This window comes from Conger conger, chromosome 17, assembly GCF_963514075.1.
Source record: "Conger conger chromosome 17, fConCon1.1, whole genome shotgun sequence".
Lineage (NCBI taxonomy): Eukaryota > Metazoa > Chordata > Actinopteri > Anguilliformes > Congridae > Conger > Conger conger.
In genome coordinates, this window is record NC_083776.1 from 32036262 (window position 1) to 32050645 (window position 14384).

A 14384-nucleotide genomic window follows, 5' to 3' on the forward strand; every position below is an offset into this window, starting at 1 on the left:
TGTTTCTGTACATGTATTGGTACTATATCAGTAACTGGCTCTATCTGTACATGTATAGGCACTATATCAGTAACTGGCTCTATCTGTACATGTATAGGCACTATATCAGTAACTGGCACTATCTGTACATGTATAGGCACTATATCAGTAACTGGCTCTATCTGTACATGTATAGACACTATATCAGTAACTGGCACTATCTGTACATGTATAGGCATTATATCATTAACTATATCAGTAACTGGCACTATCTGTACACGTATAGGCATTATATCATTAACTGCATTGATACTATGAATATGCAGAATGTCAGAAATTCTAATTGTAAATGTGCATAATTTCAATGTCAGGAATTTGTAATGAATATGCAGATTGTCAGAAATTTTAATTGTAAATGCACATATGAATGTTAGAAATTGTAATGTGTAGAATTTCTAATGAACGGTCACTTCAAATGCAGAATGTCAGAAAATGTAACTTGTAATGCAGAGAGACTTTTGGCTTTCTGTGTATGTTTTATTCCAATACAACACATTGATTTCTGCAGAAGAAATGAATTATACAGATATGTAGTAATTGTGAACATCAATGCAATGTATTAACTAACTGAAATAAAAAGACAAAATTAAAAAAGACAGTTTGCTTTTCACTGACTCTATTGATGACTTTTTTCGTTACGTTTGTTAGATAAAACAGTGATTGCAGTACACAATCCAAAACACATTTGGCAGGGATAATTGGCTTGGGACTGACTGCCTGCCTGCCTGCCTGTCTAGGCAGTCAGTGACGCAGGAGAAGGAAGGACATTAAAAGCTTTGAAGCTTTGACTTGTATGAATGAGAAGGAAGGAAATCATTCTCACTTTCAAAGACTACTTTCAAAGACTCAAATCAAGTATTGTTAAATTCAGAAACAAAAGACAAGCATTTCCTTTCACAAGCATTTCCTTAAATGATTGCAATACGCAATGATCCAAACATCGATGCACAAGCTGCTTCACTGTAATACAAGTGTGTATTACATAATTTTTACATAATTATGCTGAACTTTAGACAAAGTAACAGCACTATACAAACTGGGAAACATTGATGCACATTACTGGGAGCTTTACTGTGTCCACATAAAAAAAGTGTCCATTACAAATGCAGCCAAGGGCACACTTTTGACATTTCAATGTTCCCATTGCAGGACCGGCTTTTGTCTGGTGCTTCACCTCAGACCAGCAGTCCAAGGACTGCAGGCAATGTAGCTCTGAGGGTCTTCAGCACACGCAAGCCTCTACACCTCGCCAAGGTACCGGTCCAAGTAGAGGGCAGATCACAGAACTATATACAATAAAAGCGTCCTCCACCCAGCCAGTGGATCAGCGTCCATGAGTGTCCTTCATGCCAACCACTCCTGCACCGACTTGCTGGCAGCAGTGGAGCAGAACGCGATGTTGCCCAAACGGCTATGACCAAATTGCCGCTGTTTCGGCTGTCCGCACTTTAGGCAGATGTACTTCTCCTCACACTGTCGTCCGTATTGTAGCAGCGGGCACGGTGGTGGTGGCAGGCCAGGGCTGGGCTGGGACGGAGGCCGGCAGGATGGGCGCGTGGGGCGTTCCTTCCTCGCTGGGTGGCCTGGCGTGATCGGTCTTCTGGGGTGACAAAGACGAAGGCCGCTTGTCCGGTCGCCTTGTCACCCTGAAGGAGCCGCCGTGGTGGAGGCAGCTGCTGGTACGCAATGGCAGGGACGCGGGTACCCACCACGTCCTGCTGAAGCACAGCTCTCTCCCACGCCTTCGGCCTCCGGGGAGAACCTGAGAGCGATAAACACCACATGTTAGCATTTACACATCACAGGATTATGGCATACAAGTTCTGCATCGTGCCACCACTTACCACTGGGAGAGAGTGCGCTGGTTCAGCTCAAAGAGGCTGTGGCTTGGGCCTGTCCCTCCTCTTCTCCGCCGGCAGTGGCTGGAGGTGGAGGCGGTGGTGGGAGGTGGAGGCGGGGGGAGCGGGTGTGGGACCTCTACGACATCGCTGTCAGAGTGTTTGTGTCAATCAAGCATTGAAATGAGATGCTGTTTAACTAGATAGATAGATACTTTATTCATCCCGAGGGAAATTTTAGGCATCCAGTAGCTTATACATACACACATATCTCACACACATAAAGATCAAAATCACTCACAGAAAAGTAAGAAGTAAAGAGCATGTGAAGTGATTACAAAGGCCTAGTAGGGACTGGCCCTGTGATATATTGACCATGCTAAGAGATGCTATGGTAGATTGTGTGCAATGGTGGTAGTGCAAAAGTACAAAGTAAACAGTAAACAGTGCAGGGATTTACTCAGAGCAAGTTGTGCTTGTTGTTAAGTACGACTACGGGCATACAATGAGTGTGAACATAAAATAATTGCTTAACAAAGAATAATAATATAATTTAAGCATAAAAGAGCTTCAGAAGGTCAAATAAAATTATAAAGGTACAGCATGTAGAAAAGTCTACGATTACATGCAGCCCAGCCCAAATAAGCGGCATAGTTATTATGGTTGTTAGTGATGTACATTAGAAAGTGCATCTGCAGTAATGCCATTAATTTGCCCAGTGCCAGTACACCAGGGGGTGCAGGATGAAAGCCGCAGCTAGGCAGCGATGGATGGATGACAGGACAAAGCTACAAAGCATGCATAAACACGTTGAATCTCTAACCCAAACCATTCCTATTTCAAGGAGATCCTTCTTTCTCTGATAAATATTACAATGAAACAACAGTTAATTCAAATTGTATTATACCAAACTGACAATACTTTATAAAACACAGTCAAAATAAAGATGCAAACAAATCACAAGGTTTGAGAATATGGGAAGTTACATAAAGTATGCTTTAAATTGTAATATATTTTAAATGAGCGACTGAGATGCCATTACTGACTCACAGTTGTCGTTTATGCCAAAACATTTCTTAAACATTTCGAAAGAAATTATTACACTGGGGAGTCAAAACATTACTGTACACACAGATTCTACTGTATGATTCCGGTTCGGTCGGTAGCTAGCTTGCCAAAGCAGCTATCCACCTTGCAAGCAAACTAATATTACGTTTTATAATTAAAACGAAATGTGCGACATGCCAGCTTTGTCTTACGATATATTTCTAATGTAAAAATGCATACATAATGTGTTTATACACCTGGAAAGCGAACGAATTCGGTGCCGTTTAAGTCATACAAACGTATTAAACAGCCCGAAAAACGGCACGAAAGCCAACCGGCTAGCCCGCTCTGACCATCGCGAACACGAAAATATAAATCAATCTTCCGATTTTAATATAAATTTCATTAGAAAACGCATTGAAAGCTTACCTTTCACCGATGCGGGAGCAATGGCCCACGCGTTGATTTGAGTCAAAGCGGAGGAAGAGCTACAATTGGCCGGCTAAACACGTGATGAATTTGGAACAAACACGTGATGAATTTGGAACAACTCCGGCCATCCGATTGGCCGAGCAGCTTTGTCAACGTTCGAAATTGGAACAAGGGACGGCCTCTGATTGGCTCCAATATTGGAACAGAGAAGAACGTCGACTTTTAGGTGCAAGTCCAACGCTTTCCTAAATGAATTTGGACAGATTACAAGATTATTAGGGCGACAGGATAATATTGGTGTAATAATATTTGTATTTGATCATTTCACATTTCCCGATCAGGTGTTCCGTAAAAAAACCAAGGACACTACTTTACAATAAAATTATTGAGATTGCTTATGAACACCAACACTAAGTCTAGACTAACGAGTGTATGGCTACAGGGCCGTGCTACACAGTAAAATGTTCAGTTTTAAAACAAATGGTTCCTATTGGCTACGTCATTAATAAATGAACCAACACTCAACTGTACTGCCTATTTTTCTACGGTGGCTGGAGTCAGGCAGGCATCCATGTCACATAAACCATTACACAGTCCATTTTTCCGCTCCACGTTCCAGTGAACCTGTCCGTTATTCTCACCTCTGTCCTCCCAATACAGTGTTCCAGATGTAGAATGGCAGCTAGTTCTGGCTTTTCAAAGTGGGGATCCATTTTGCAGTTAGGATAAGCATGGCAGGCACAGGGCATCGTTGCCTCGCCTGTCACCTGACTGCTCCTGTGAAAAATACCAGCACCCGCATATCGGCAGGAAAACCTGTAACCTTCAAAACTGCACACTCACTTGCTATGGCTTAAAAACATGTAATGCTATAGAACAGGGGTGTCCAATCTTATCCAGAAAGGGCCGGTGTGTGTGCAGGTTGTTGTTTTAGCACAGGACTAAGACAGCGGACTCCACTCATCAAGGTCTTGATTAAAGACCACGATTAGTTCATTAGTATAATCACGTGTGTTACTGCTGGGTTAAAACAAAAACCTGCACCCATTCCGGCCCTTTTAGGATAAGATTTGACACCTCTGCTAGAGAACAAACGTGCTGTGAAAAATCATGCCCAAAATAATATCGCTTTTGAAACCTGCATGTGTGGCATTTCACACCCAGTTCACCCGGATACAGCTGTGTGAACTGGTACTAGAACCCACAAACCACTGGCCTATAAATTAGAATATATTTGAAAGGAAGTGACAGAAATGAACAAGAAAAAAATGTAGAGATTAAATTTGACACACCTTAAAAAAACTGTGGTTTTAATTTAGTCATTTTTTCTTTAAGAAAACAGATCAGGATCAACCTATATGAGAAGGAATTCAAGGACCTTCAGTGTAACATTTGTAACTTATCTCCGTACCGCAAATGCTGTTTAAATAAAGCAGAGCACGAACCAAGGCAAATAAAGAAATTAAATAAAAATTAAGACAGAAAATGAATGGGTATAAAGTGCATGATTTCTGACCGGATCTTATACAATTGTGGACAAGTGGTTTCAGCCTGTCACTGCAGATCTGACTCCTGATGCTCTTGCTTGTCTTCTACAGTAATGTGTAATGTACACACATGCATTCACAGACATAAATAATGCCACGCCCTGCTCCACTCTGGTTTCTCATCCTCTGCACCGGTCTGGTCTGCAGCATCTGAGCATAGACATACACAGAGAGGCCGAAGCTTTTGGGCACACAGAGAGAGCCAATTTAATGAGCTGTGCGTCTCATGTAGCCTGAACACTCCTCATCTTCCTCATCTTCCTCCTCTTCTTCCGCCTCCTCCTCCTCCTCCTCCTCCAGTGCGCTTTGAGTGTCTATCTGTCTGGAGTCTTCAGGGTGCAGCTGTAAATGGCAAGAGTGGGTTTTCCCACGTTCTGATTGGGCGGGCAAGCGGGCCGAGTGTGACAGCGCTGTGTCGTCTGCCTGCAAGCTGCCATGCTTCACCAGCCTGCTCCCCGACCCCGTTTCCAGGGACAACAGGGGCTGGTGCTCACCCCCGCCGTCCCTCAGCTGCAGCTCTGCTGCCCACCCCTCATCCCCACCCTCCTCTTCCTCCACATCCTGAGCTCCCAGGGCCACAGAGAGCAGGTTAATGTCTGCACGGCACCCCTCATCTCCCTCCTCCCCCTCCTCCTGTATCTGCTCGGAGAGACCGGGTCCTGTTATTGCTCTCTCGCTCTGACACAGCACGCCCGCAGTACGGGGGCCCCCGCATTCCACTCCCACAGTGCCGGACGTCCAGGAATTCCCAGAACCCTCGGAGACGGAGGTGCCAGCGGCGAGGGGCGTGACCGTGCCCCCGCTGCGGGAGCACCCGGCCTCTGAGAATCCCCCCGCTCGGCTCTCGTAACCGCCGTTCCCCGTGGCCTCTTCCTCGTCCTCGTCCCCACCCTCTGCCGCATCGCCTGTGCCGGGCATCACCGAGACCCGGTCTGGCACTGTGGCGTCCACAGTCAGGACGTACGACCGCGCCAGAGACATCCGCTGCACGCAAAGAGGAAGAGAGCGATGCATTGCTGTACGTATTAATGCCCAATATTAATGCTAATGAATGCTAGTCAATAACTGGCCCATAGCACGGACTCCACAGTTGAGACAGGCTCTTACCAGGGCATTTGGTACTCTGTTGTTCAGCCTGCAGAGGAAACCTGTGTAGATGAGGCCCAGAAGGGCTGTACCTCCCAGGATCAGAATGACTGACACAAATGCCAGAGTAATGGGGACTAGGCAGAGGAACCACACACAACCAGGCATTCAGCAAAAACTGGCCAGAGACTGGGACTACACAACCCATGAATCAACACTGCATGTGTACACTGGTTAAAAATACCATTCAGTACAACTCTGGACCTGCACCAGATATAAAGACACTTACAAAGACACAGTACAAAGTTGTTTGAAGTTCAGTTTAGAAATGTGAAATGACTAGATTCAGTGATAATAATAGACAGTATGGTGTGACCTCCGTCCAGCCTCTGTTGGGGTGCTGGTTTGCGGGTGGGGGGTTTGAGAAGGGGAAAGCAGTGCTGGTTTGCGGGTGGGGGGTTTGGGAAGGGGAAAGCAGTGCTGGTTTGCGGGTGGGGGGTTTGGGAAGGGGAAAGCAGTGGTGGTTTGCGGGTGGGGGGTTTGGGAAGGGGAAAGCAGTGCTGGTTTGCGGGTGGGGGGTTTGGGAAGGGGAAAGCAACATACCTGGGCTGAGGGGCAAAGGGCTGGTGAAACAGCAGGTCCAGTCAGAGGACAGTAAATTTGGATTTTCGATTATTTCTGGCTGCACCATCACACAGTACTCTACCCCTTGGTGGAGGTGGTTGATGACATGTTCGCTCTGTGTTGTGATCACCTTATGCTCCTGTGAAAGAGCAGAATGTGAACACAGTGGGTGGATTTGCTTAAAAAGTCAGACTGACTCACTTATGTTTGGACTAATTAATAACTATGAGCAGAGGCTGGCATTAATCCTGAACAGCGGTTTACCACAGGCAGAAATGTCAGCTCATGTCAGTCCCAGTCTAAATTATACCTCATGGCTTTAATCCACTACTTCAGTGATGTCATTCTCATGGACCCAAATCACCTGAATCTATCACTTAAAGATCAAAAAGTAGCAATATATTGCAATACAATACAAAAAACCCTAACACAAGCCTTTGTTCTTACCTTGCTCTCACCAGCTTCCTTCCAGAAGATGGAAAAGGAAACTTTATCATAGATTTCCTGGATGGATTCATCTGCTCTGCCCCTGGGAAGTGTAACGTTGAGCAGCAGACGGTCTCCGTGGCCTGTCGCAGATACCAGAGGAGGGCCAAGGACAGCTAGACCAAACATGTGAATATGATCACTTTATTCTCATCTTGAAACACATAGAAACACACGCGCACACGGCAGTGCATGGAGTTATTAAATAGCATATTCCATAATAATAATAATAATAATAATAATAATAATAATAATAATAATAATGGGATAATATAATTATGTGATAATTGACATGTATACACAAAGTATATAGTCAGGTATTCATTCAACATATTTTATTTTATTCAACATATTTTCTGCTGCTGTAGCCTATCCACTGGTTTGATGCATTGTGTGCTCAGAGATGCTCTTCTGCATACCACTGTTGTAATGTGTCTGTAACCAGTGTGGCCCTCCTATCTCCCATGAACAACGTGTTTCTTCCTGCAGGACCACTGCTCACTGGATGTTTTGTTTTTTTTCCGCACCATTTTCTGCAAACTCTAGAGACTGTTGTGTGTGAAAATCACAGGAGATCAGCAGTTTCTGAGATACTCAAACCACCCTGTCTGGTGCCAACCATCATTCCACAGTCAAAGTCACTTAGATCACATTTCTTCGCCATTCTGACATTTTGTAAAACAGCTGAACCTCTTGACCACATCTGCATGCTTCATTACATTTATTTTGCATTAACAAGCTGGTGTACAGGTCTACCTAATAAAGTGCTCATTGACTGTGTATATACACTCACCGAGCACTTTAGTAGGTACTTTATTACACCTACTTATTCATGCGATTATCTAATCAGCCAATTGTGTGGCAGCAGTGCAATGCATACAATCATGTAGATACGAGTAAGGAACACATCAACCATCAGAATGGGGAAAAAATATGATCTAAGTGACTTTGAGTGTGGAATGATTGTTGGTGGCAGACATGGCGGTTTGAGTATCTCAGAAACTGCTGATTTCCTGGGAGGCTTTACACTAGTAAATGAAAAATACAACATTTGAAGTTGAGAGGTGCTGTTAAAACTACATTAAAATCTGAATTTCTTAAAAAAATAACATAAAATGTGGTTGGTGGTCTTACTGTCCCTATAGGGGCAGAAGAGTTGGCTGCTCCAGGGCGACTTCAAGCCAGCATTCAGGGCCCGCACGTGGATGGCGTAGGGATTCTTTGGCTTCTTGAAGGTGCCCGTCAGGTTTAGCATGGTGACAGTGGAGTTCAAAAAGCTGGGCTCCAGCCACAAGCGCCTCCCGTAGCAACTGCAATACACAACCCAAGCAGCAGAGCAGGGGCCTGCCGTTTAACTACATGCAACAAAGTCAAATAAAACATCACAGCTAAAAGGATACAGTGTGGTGAAGAGGGGAGGGGGTGCAGCTATGAGATGCATTCTGAAATTGTGTGCATGACTACATAATCATGTTTTTAATCCCCAAGGCTGTTCACTTTGACCTTTTTGACCAAATGCCAGATGCTCTGGTTTTTTACCGATGTGACATTTGTATTAAGTATCCACCCGTTTCTGCATATGCGCCAATTTAATGTAAAATTAGCACTTGTATGGAAGTTTAATGTATGGCACTTGTATGGAACATGCATAGCCCTGAAACAGGCCCTTGTTACATTACATAACATTATTGGCATTTGGCAGACGCTCTTAACAGGGAGTTCGTTCCACCACCGTGGAGCCAGAACAGACAGTAGTCGTGAGCGTGATGTGGAGGTTCGGAGAGGGGGAGGTGCCAAGCGGCCTGTGGAGGCTGAACGAAGAGGTCTGGCAGGGGTGTAGGGTCTGATGATTTTTTGTAGATAAGCTGGGGAAGACCCTTTAACTGCTTGGAAGGCTAGCACCAATGTTTTGAATTTGATGCGAGCCATGACAGGCAGCCAGTGGAGGGAAGTAAGCAGGGGGGTGACGTGTGAGTATTTGGGAAGGTTGAAGACCAGACGAGCTGCTGCATTCTGGATAAGTTGGAGGGGTCTGATGGCGGACGCTGGGAGGCCAGCCAAGAGGGAATTGCAGTAGTCCAGGTGGGACAGAACCATCGCTTGGACCAGGAGCTGGGTCGAGTAGGGGGTGAGAAAGGGGCGGATTCTCCGTATGTTGTATAGGAAGAACCTGCATGACCGGGTCACCGCCACAATGTTCTCGGAGAGGGACAGTCTGCTGCCCATCACCACACCGAGGTTCCTTGCACTGGGTGATGGCGTGAGTGTGGTATCCCCGAGGGAAATGGAGAGATCCAGATGGGGAGAGGTTTTAGCAGGGATGAATATCATTTCAGTCTTGCCTGGGTTGAGCTTTAGATGGTGGTTGTCCATCCAGCTCTGGATGTCCCTCAGGCAAGCAGAGATACGGGCTGAAACCAGCATATCAGACGGCGGGAACGAGACGAAGAGTAGGGTATCGTCCGCGTAGCAGTGGTAGGATAGCCCATGTGCATTGATCACAGGGCCAAGGGAACGAGTGTAAAGAGAAAAAAGAAGCGGGCCTAGGACTGAGCCCTGGGGAACTCCTGTGGTGAGGGGCCGAGGTGTTGATAACGAACCAACCTGGAAGGAGCGACCAGAGAGGTAGGACTCAATCCAGTCCAGGGCTGTGCCACACATGCTCGTTGCTGACAGGGCAGACAGGAGGATGGAGTGATCCACAGTGTCGAAGGCAGCAGAGAGATCTAGAAGAATGAGGACAGAGGAGAGGGAGGCTGCTCGTGCGGCATGGAGTGATTCACTGACGGAGAGGAGCGCAGTCTCTGTCGAGTGGCCCGATCTGAAGCCAGACTGATGGGGGTCTAGCAGGTTGTTGTTAGAAAAGAAAGAAGAAAGTTGAGTAGAAGCGGCTCGTTCTATAATTTTAGAAAGGAAAGGAAGAAGAGATAGTAGAGGCGGTAGTTCTGGGCGGTAGTCCTTGTCTCATAGGTCCTGAGAGGAAGTGGTTAGTTCTCGGAAAATAAGCATTTGACTGACATTCAAAGTTCCACCCGCAGAAGGCCCACAGACTCAAAGCAAGAATCTAAAACACAAACACAAAAACACATAATAATAACTGACCTGTTGAAGCAGGATAACTGATGTCCTGTCTAACAGAGAGCTCCATTCAGTCGTTAAAATGGCAAAAGTTTCAACCCGAGCTACTATATCGTTCTTTGCATTTTTTTTGTATATTTACAAACGTACGTTATAAATGTGTTGGTAAAACTATTTTAGAATTGCAATAATACACAAGTCATGACTTAGCACAGGATAATGTCACTGCTCTGCAACCAAGACTGTTCGCAACCTCAAACATATAATATCCGACTCTCACTTTTCAGTGTATTCTTGATTTACATAAACCCCTAAATCTCAACCCAGAACCAACGACAAAACATGAATTGAGTTGAATGACAAAACATGATCTGGATACATCGCTCCATTTTTTCAACCACATCCCAGTGGCACAAAACACTGAAACTCATATAAATGTCACTTAACAACTTCACACGGACAAAGCAGGTGTATTCACTTTCAGTAAGCTCAGCCAAATGTCAGTTCCACTTGTGTTTTCTGTGGAACAATTACTCATGCTAGAGCTCAACCACAACCTTTACACAATTATGACGTAAAGCAGTATCTGACAGTGGAGATTCATTTTTGTTCTTCAAGGATCAACGTTCCAAAATGTACCCTGAAAGCACAGTAATGTTCTCTTTGGGTACAAATTAATACATTTTCCAAGCAAAAAAGGTACAAATTATATTTATTGTGGCTAGGGGTACAATTTTAAAGTATGTACCTATCAAGGACTGCCAGCAGTTTTTTTTTGCTACTTTTTGTACCTTTATTTCTGAGAGTGCAGTTGGGATTCCCCAGTTGCCAGTCAGTTCAGGAGTTGCTTGTTTTCGTCTTTGCAGGTTCAGCGGCACAGCAGCGCAGCCATAGCCCCTGGGGAGTTTTTCCCCTCCTGCGGTTTGGCAGGAAGAGAAACACTGCCCAGCCACAGACACACGGGGCGCTCACCTGTACTTGACTCGGTAGGCGGTGCCTGGGGGTGTCCCTGGGCCGGGCTCCCATCGCAGGATGGGCTCAAAGTTCAGAGAGTCGATCGTCACGTTTACTGGAGCAGGGAGAGCACCCAGACCTGCGGGAACGCAGAAGGTAAGTACACAAAGACAACCATCTAAACGCATGCAGTTCCAATAACAAGCAGCTAAAGGCAGCAGTCAGTCTACGTGCCCTTCATTTGACCTGGATTCAATCGAGATTCACCATTCTACCAACGTCTCAGAATTGAATTTTCTTTTTTTTGTACTTGTAGTTTTGCTTTTTCTTCATGGAGACAGTTTGCTGAGTTCATTTTGTTGATTGCTGAACTGCCCAAAATGAATTTCTGAGTAAAGTTCAACAATGTGCATAACTGGAAAAGTGAGACGATCCAGGCTAGAGGAAAGGAAGAAATCATTCACAAACAAAGAAGACACACACAACTTCCACTTCTGTAATTTCTCACCATCACCCACAATTTCCCACCATCTTTTAATCTGCTGATTTCACAACAACACAAGAGCAATCTGGTCATCTGACCTTTTACAAAGGTTCATGTGATTACAACAGGAGCCATTTATTTACTATTTCTGTGTAAAGTTCAACAATGTGCATAACTGGAATAGTGAGAAGATCCGGGCTAGAGGAAAGGAAGAAATCATTCACAAACAAAGAAGAAGACACACACAATTTCCACTTCTGTAATTTCTCACCATCACCCACAATTTCCCACCATCTTTTCATCTGCTGATTTCACAACAACACAGAGTAATCTGGTAATCTGACATTGTGCTTACAACAGGAGCCATTTATTTACTTGTATGCGTGCATGTGTGTGTGCATGAATATGTATGTGTGTGAGTGTGTGTGTGTGTGTGTGTGTGTGTGTGTGTGTGTGGGTGTGTGTGTGTGTAATACTTGGAGCCAATTTTGAAAGTGGTCTAACTTATTTTGTAATTTTGTGACCAAAAAATCATACTTAGTAATGTTGTTGGCGTAGCTTAAGCAAAATGACACTTACCAAGATAACATTGATGTATGAAATGTATAGTAAATAAAATATATTTCATAACTTGAATTGTTTTCTCCCATTGTCCTGGAAAAAGAAAAATAATATGTTACTCTTCATAACTGTGATATAAACACAGGAATACCACATTAATTATATGACATAAGTTTGGTTCCATTGCTACATTCTCTCATAGTAGTCCATCTGAAGTCATTATTTATGATATAATAGTCCTTCAGATTAATTGGTTTGTGAAAGAAAATATTGATAATGAATTGGTATTATTATTATTATTATTATTATTATTATTCGGCTTTCCGTTAAAGACATTTGGCAACCCGGTTTACAAAAGGCACCTGCGCGCACGTTTGCTAATATTTAACTTCCTGCTGCTCTAACAGGTAACAGGTTAAGGTGTAATATGCCAGTTTCATACACGAGTTTAGAGAGAAACGCTTTTCCGTAAACTGTGCGACAAACAAACAAATAAAGTCAGTCTTACATTTTAGAAAACGCTTCACGCAATTGTTTAACAAGAATGTAACATTACACTTACATTTACATTTTAGTCATTTGGCAGACGCTTTTACAATTACAATTTACAAGTGCATAGGTTCTTCACAGGTTAAAGCATCAAATCCATGACCAGTAAAATACAAACAAGGCTGTTCAACAGACGAAACAGTCATCGTAATTTTTTTATTTATTTATTTTGGGGGGGGGGGTCAGGAGGGAGAACTAACTAACATGCTTGATACAGTAGTTAACTACTTATCAATGTTACACACCAATTTCATCGTACAAGTATTGCCAATTGAGAAGATAATGGTGCAGTTCTCTTACCTTCATTTCCCACTTCCTCTACAGTCTTGGTGCACGTTACTGAAGTGAAATCCCTAAGCTGACCACGAAGTACAATTGCTTTGACGTGACGTCAGCATAAATGATACATGTAACGAGCATATATCTGGAAAAGATAAAATGACGACTGGTCTTTCAATGACACATCATCAGCTAACAGCACTTAAATTGTATTGTCTCCCCATATAAGGGTATACACAGGAAGAAAAAAAAGAAAAAAACATCCCAGAACCGTGCTATAGCAACGGCATGGTAACTCTACAATCACGTGATTTCTTCACAATCCCAAAGCTCTGGAATGAGGAATAGTATGGTGTAAAGTGCAGAATACGCCAGAGGCGGTCCTCATACAGCTGTTGCGCTTTACAGAAGTCATTTTTGACTGAACGGGTTTTATTTTCCAAGGCTACGTTCAGCCCCCACACGTTTTTTAATTAGAAACGGTGTTGCTTTGAACGTCCTGCTGCAAACCGTGGGCGGACTTAGTGACATAGTATGATTTGCTCCTATGGCGTCTGAGAAGGCGTTCTCCAGCCTTTAAAGCGTAGGCCTACTACGTCATTACTGATTCGGGCTACACCCACCAAGCAGGAGCAAACATACCTCAAAGCCTGTTGCAAAACGTTGCACACCGTTGGGAAAAAGCATATCATTCAACACAGAAACCGTAGCAAAACCTTTTCAGATTGAACATGCCCCAGGCTTTCAGAAACGAACAGAAATTAATATTCTGGATTGTCTAAAGCTAAAAAAGAAGCAGGTTATTCTTTTGTCAAATAGGTCAAAGATAAGACTATGCAAGAGGATATATGGATAAATGAAAAATTTCAGTCTTTTGGCAATCAGCCACTTAAAATATGCAGTCACTGAGCACTATGTTAGGTATTTATTAGACTCATTTTTGAGACTTCTACTGATGTAGCCTATCCACTTAGAGTTATGATGCGTTGTGTGTTCAGAGATGCTCTTCTGCATACCACTGTTGTAATGTGTGGCTATTTTCATTATTGTCACCTTCCTGTCAGCTTTGACCAGTCTGGCCAGTCTCTCATTAACAAGGTGTTGTTGTCTGCAGAACTGCTACTCACTGGGTTTTTTTTGCACCCAAACTCGAGACGAGTGTGAAAATCCCTGGAGGTCAGCAGTTTCTGAGATAATCAAACCACCCTGTCTGCCACCAACAACCAACAAACACTTGGATCAAATTTCCCCCCATTCTAATAGTTGATGTGAACATTAACTGAAGCTCCTGACTTGTATCTACATGATTGTATGTATTGCACTGCTGCCACACAATGGGCTGATTAGATAATTGCATGAAAAGTAGGTGTAATAAAGTAA

The 14384-nt window shown here is 43.8% G+C and overlaps 1 protein-coding gene and 1 long non-coding RNA gene across 2 annotated transcripts; both read right to left on the reverse strand.

The window, feature by feature from the left end:
• Nucleotides 1–492: 492 nt before the first annotated feature.
• LOC133117015 (uncharacterized) lies at nucleotides 493–3374 on the reverse strand. The gene is made up of 2 exons (XR_009705917.1): nucleotides 1884–3374; nucleotides 493–1801 (listed from the first exon to the last, which is right to left on the reverse strand). It is a non-coding gene; the product is annotated as an uncharacterized LOC133117015 (long non-coding RNA).
• Nucleotides 3375–4649: 1275 nt separating this feature from the next.
• LOC133116783 (interleukin-10 receptor subunit beta-like) lies at nucleotides 4650–14349 on the reverse strand. Its single transcript, XM_061226713.1, has 8 exons — nucleotides 13026–14349; nucleotides 12195–12269; nucleotides 11150–11270; nucleotides 8234–8409; nucleotides 7061–7215; nucleotides 6593–6752; nucleotides 6011–6126; nucleotides 4650–5887 (listed from the first exon to the last, which is right to left on the reverse strand). Exons 2-8 carry the CDS (start codon nucleotides 12241–12243, stop codon nucleotides 5111–5113), a joined length of 1554 nt encoding a protein of 517 aa, XP_061082697.1. The 5' UTR covers nucleotides 12244–12269; nucleotides 13026–14349; the 3' UTR covers nucleotides 4650–5110.
• Nucleotides 14350–14384: the final 35 nt, after the last annotated feature.

What these genes read in the sequence shown, in the direction of transcription:
- LOC133116783 (XM_061226713.1), bottom strand. Translation starts at nt 12,243, where the DNA reads ATGAAATATATTTTATTTACTATACATTTCATACATCAATGTTATCTT. An exon ending in CTTCTGCCCCTATAGGGACA is followed by an intron (nt 7,216 to 8,233) that starts GTAAGACCACCA and finishes TGTTTGGTCTAG; the next exon opens with CTGTCCTTGGCCCTCCTCTG. An exon ending in ACAGAGTACCAAATGCCCTG is followed by an intron (nt 5,888 to 6,010) that starts GTAAGAGCCTGT and finishes CTTTGCGTGCAG; the next exon opens with CGGATGTCTCTGGCGCGGTC.